The sequence below is a fragment of the Mandrillus leucophaeus genome, unplaced genomic scaffold (assembly GCF_000951045.1).
Source record: "Mandrillus leucophaeus isolate KB7577 unplaced genomic scaffold, Mleu.le_1.0 Scaffold275, whole genome shotgun sequence".
Taxonomy (NCBI): Eukaryota; Metazoa; Chordata; class Mammalia; order Primates; family Cercopithecidae; genus Mandrillus; species Mandrillus leucophaeus.
The window spans coordinates 3,343,342-3,348,414 of NW_012102865.1; the positions used below are offsets into that span (position 1 = coordinate 3,343,342).

At 35.8% G+C, this 5,073-nt stretch overlaps 1 protein-coding gene across 2 annotated transcripts in view; it reads left to right on the forward strand.

Moving 5' to 3' along the window:
- The window catches only part of CHODL (chondrolectin), a 25,292-nt gene extending 20,727 nt beyond the window's left edge, over positions 1-4,565 (forward strand). For both annotated transcript variants that reach the window (XM_011984884.1, XM_011984885.1), the window contains exon 6: positions 3,157-4,565. In XM_011984884.1, the coding sequence (XP_011840274.1) occupies positions 3,157-3,241 (85 nt within the window). In that variant the 3' untranslated portion in view covers positions 3,242-4,565. The remainder of the gene's footprint in view (positions 1-3,156) is intronic.
- The last annotated feature ends 508 nt before the right edge of the window (positions 4,566-5,073 follow it).

Consider the following 5,073-nt stretch of genomic DNA (forward strand, 5'->3'; position numbering starts at 1 on the left):
CAATTTATTGAAAATTCTATTTCACCTTAATTTTTTGAAACATTCTTACATATTTTTGCATTAGAATTCTTCCTCAACTATCTTTTCACATGAAGACTGTTTTATTTTGTAGGTATAATTCCCAATCTAATTTATGTTGTTATACCAACAATACCCCTGCTGTTACTGATACTGGTTGCTTTTGGAACCTGTTGTTTCCAGATGCTGCATAAAAGGTAAATAACTCATATATGTAGAGACAATTTGAAAAACTTTAAATAGGTCTTCAGTAATGTTTTAAAGCTATTAGTATAAAGTTAATTATATTTTAATTTTCCTTAAATCCTATACATACAATCCTATACAATCTAATAAGATATACATTGAGGATAGGATTAATATAATATATCATTTAATCCTCACAAGACTTATTAAGCAGTTACCCTTCTGTTTGTATTTCTCAGTTGAGAAGATGGTGTCTTAGATGGGTTACCTAGTCTGCCTTGGTTACCTAGTCATAGCTAGTGTCCATGCTGAATCTGAAATTTGGATGTTTGTAAACTTCCAACATATACACTCTACTAAACTGTTTTTTGTTATAAAATATAAGAATTAATGCTAGACTTTTCAATCTAGACATCAAGCTATATGTAAGACTTGATATTTTTGGGTTCATTTTGTATTACTTTTCAAAATTCAAGTCACAGGTTTCTGTTTTATTTCAAAAAGATCTTTTAAGAATAGGAAATAAAATACAGTGGTTCAAACAGGTCACTTTTTGCCAGGTATCTTGAAATAAAATCCTCTATTTTACCAGCAAGATTTCTGGGAGATTATTATGACTTTTGTATCTGCTTACTCATACCCTAGAATTAGAGAAGTTTTTCCATGTGTCCCAATTTTTTAATAAAAATGAAACAAAATTCAATAAAATGAAAATTTATTTCATTTTCAAATAAAAATGAAATATAAATATGTATCAAAATAAAAAAAATGAAAAGCTGTTCTGTTTATGTAAGAGCATGTTCGCTAGAATAAGCTAGACATCTTTGTCTGAGTGGTTTAAATAAGAACTGATCAAGAGAATGCCTCCATCAGAAAGGACCTGCAAACATGCATTTTTCTCTTTTGACCTTACTTCATCTTCTTCTTTTGCTGAAATAAACCCTAAAGAACCCATTAAGTAACAAAAGACCTAGAAAAAATTTAAGTAATTCTTAAATGAAATACTAATTCTACACAAAAGTCACATTAATAACCATTTTTAACCATTTAGAACATTTTTGTGCTTTTTATAAATTTTCTTGGCTTATATTCCATACATGTTAGATGATTGTAGAATAGAGTTGTGTTAATCTTACTTATTTGGATGGAAATCTACAAACCATACAATTTGGACATAATATTTTATTAGTAACCAAAACAGCTAAATCTAAATGAATTAAGTAATATTTTAAAAGGGTGATGGTCAGGTGTGTTTAGAAATAGTTCTTTTTTCTCTTTGAGGGAATTCTGCAATGTCTGGTAGATGGAGAGGAGGGGATGGGGAGACGTCTGTGAAGATTGAGGCAGATGCTGGGAACTGGGGCTGGGGTGGTCAGGGAGCAAGTAAGTGCACAACACAGTGAACTGGGACAAACACTTTTGGTCCAGGCAAGAGATTATCCCGAGGAAACCAGCCCAAAGAAATCTACTTTTGACAGGGCATCCAGTAGAGAATGACTTGGGTGCATCACCTGAGGTCGGGAGTTTGAGACCACCCTGGCTAACATGGCAAAACCCCATCTCTCCTAAAAATACAAAAAATAGCCAGGCGTAGTGGTGGGCGCCGATAATCCCAGTTACTTGGGAGGCTGAGGCCGGAGAATCGCTTGAACCCGCGAGGTGGAGCTTGCAGTGAGCCGAGATCGCCCCACTGCACTCCAGCCTGGGCAACAGAGTGAGGGTCTGTCTCAAAAAAAAAAAAAAAAAAAGAGAGAGAGAGAATGACTTAGGTAAACCCAGGAACAGGGAACTGCTGCAGGTGCCTGAAAAGTTATTATGTTGTGGAAAGAAAGAAGATAGCAGAACCCTAAGCACAGGCTGGAAATGTGGGCCAGAATGCTAAATCTGACAAGGGTGAAGCTGTATCTCAGATCTAGAGGAACTCAGATACTGTTATGTTACCAAAGCATGAAGCTGCTATTTAACCACAGCGGTTTCAGAGACTGAGGCATCAGTAAGCTTCCAGAAATCAAGTGACTTAGGTGCAGAGCCGGAGAACTGATGGGAGGAGGGGAATAGGCACATCTGCACACATAGTATAATACCATTGTTTTGATGATTTGACATTAAACTCAGCATACATTAGTGACAGGAGACTCAAGGAGCAAGATGATTTCCAAAATAATTGATCAAAGAAAATAAAGGTTTTTATTGGTGAATAAAACGGAAATGGTTAATATTGTGTCAGGCACATGTTTGTATGTGTGGAACCAACCCAAATGCCCATCAATCAGTGAATAGATAAAGAATCTGTGGTATATATATATGATGGAATACTACTCAGCTATACAAAGGAATGAATTAACGGCATTCATAGCGACTTGGGTAATATTGGAGACTATTATTCTAAGTGAAGTAACACAGGAATGGAAAAGTAAACATCGTATGTTCTCACTCATAAGTGGGAGCTAAGCTGTGATGATGCAAAGACATAATGACACAGTGGACTTTGGGGACACAGGGGGAAAGGGTGGGAAAGGGGTGAGGGATAAAAGAATACAAATTGGGTACAGTATATACTACTCAAGTGATGGGTGCACCAAAATTTCACAAATCACCACTAAAGAACTTACTCATGTAACTAAACACCACCTGTTCCCCCATAACCTATGGAAATAAAAAATTAAAACAACAACAACAATAAAAACAACAACAACAACAAAAATGAACTCTAAATTAGGAAATGTCAAACAGGAAAAGATATGTTTTGTTTTCTCTATCATTCACAAGAACTGTCTGCCATCTTCACATATTTGAATAATCTAGAAGTTTTTGGAAATGGGAAAATATACGGATAAGAGGAGGAGGAGTCTTTCATAAAGAACTGTCTGAGATATCTCCCTTTGGACCAAGACATGCTTAGTTTAATAAGAAGTCTTAGGCACTAAACTTACTTTTTCTTATGTTTTTCAGTAAAGGAAGAACAAAAACTAGTCCAAACCAGTCCACGCTGTGGATTTCAAAGAGCAGCAGAAAAGAAAGTGGCATGGAAGTATAATAACTCATTGACTTGGTTCCAGAATTTTGTAATTCTGAATCTGTATAAGGAATGGCATCAGAACATTAGCTTGGAATGGCTTGAAATCACAAAGGATCTGCAAGATGAACTGTAAGCTCCCCCTTGAGGCAAATATTAAAGTAATTTTTATATGTTTATTATTTCATTTACAAAATACGCTGTGCTAACAATGGAGCGAGACCTGCTTATTTTGCTAAAGGATGCACCGAAACTTCAAGCAAATGAAATGGACAACGCAGATAAAGTTATCAACACATCAGGAGTATGTGTGTTAGAAGCAATTCTTTGTATTTCTTTCACCTTTCGTAAGCTGTAATCTAATCAATGTAATGTATATTGTATTGAAATTTACAGTGTGCAAAAGTATTTTACCTTTGCATAAGTGTTTGATAAAAATCAACTGTTCTAATATTTATTTTTATGGCATCTCATTTTTCAATACATGCTGTTTTGATTAAAGAAACATTACTGTTGTCAACTGAATTCACACACAGACACACAAATGTAGTGCTATAGAAAAAGCTTGTTTTCTAGAAATAACTCATCTTTCAGTTTCTCTGCTTTTGGTCAATGTCTAGGAAACCTCTTCAGAAATAAGAAGCTATTTCAGTAAGTGTGATATAAACCTCCTCAAACATTTTACTTAGAGGCAAGGATTGTCTAATTTCAATTGTGCAAGACATGTGCCTTATAATTATTTTTAGTTTAAAATTCAACAGATTTTTTAATAATGTAACTTTGTTAATAGGTGCATAAACAGTAATGCAGTCAATCTGAACAAAAGTAGTGGCATACACAATATAAATCATATGTCTTCACACGTTGCCTATATAATGAGAAGCAGCTCTCTGAGGGTTCTGAAATCAATGTGGTCCCTCTCTTGCCCACTAAACAAAGATGGTTGTTTGGGGTTTGGGATTGACACTGGAGACAGATATTTGCAAAGTTTGTCTATGGTTTCCCTAGCTGTATTTAGCCTCTAACTATATTAGTATACAAAGAGGTCTTGTGGTTGAGACCAGGTGAATAGTCACTATGAGTGTGGAGATAAGCACAGCACACAGACATTTCAGGAATGAAAGGAACGACGAAATGGTGTGAAAATGGGTTGGAACCCATCAGTGATCGCATATTCATTGATGAGGTTTTGCTTGAGAGAGAAAATGGTGGCTCCTTTCTGTGTTATCTCCTAGTTTCTTCAATGCTTATGCCTTGTTCTTCTCAAGAGAGTGTTGTAACTGTCTGGTCTTCATATGTCCCTGTGCTCCTTTTAACAAAATAAAGAGTTCTTGTTTCTGAAGAATGATCACTAGTCCTGTCTAAACCTCTTATGTGAAAAAATGTACAGATATGTTTGCATCGATATATAAAGTTGGAAACAAATTACTCTTTAAGTGTGGTAATAATGGAAGGCACGGTTATGTCTAATATTTTCCCTGTTAATTATTTTCAGTTAAATAATAAAGTATTTTCCTTAACACATTTCACAACTAGCACTTGTTGGCAAAGCTAGGAGGCAAAAGAGAAATCAATGGGCATTGCCCATTTTCAGCTGCTGAGAGACTGAGAGAACGAGCAGCTGCATTTGAAGCTGAGATTGGCCAACAAGCAGCATTCTTCTTTCTTCTCTTGGCTACCTATCTTTCTGGGTAGAACTGGAGACCAGCTGCTGGGACCTAACCTTTTCCCTCCAAACTACTATCATGTATTTCTCCCTCTAGTGTGGACATAGTGGAGGAAAACTGGGTGTTCCCCCTTGTCTTTGCCACCATGGACTGTAACAGCTGCAAGGCAAAAGCAGTAAATCAGTG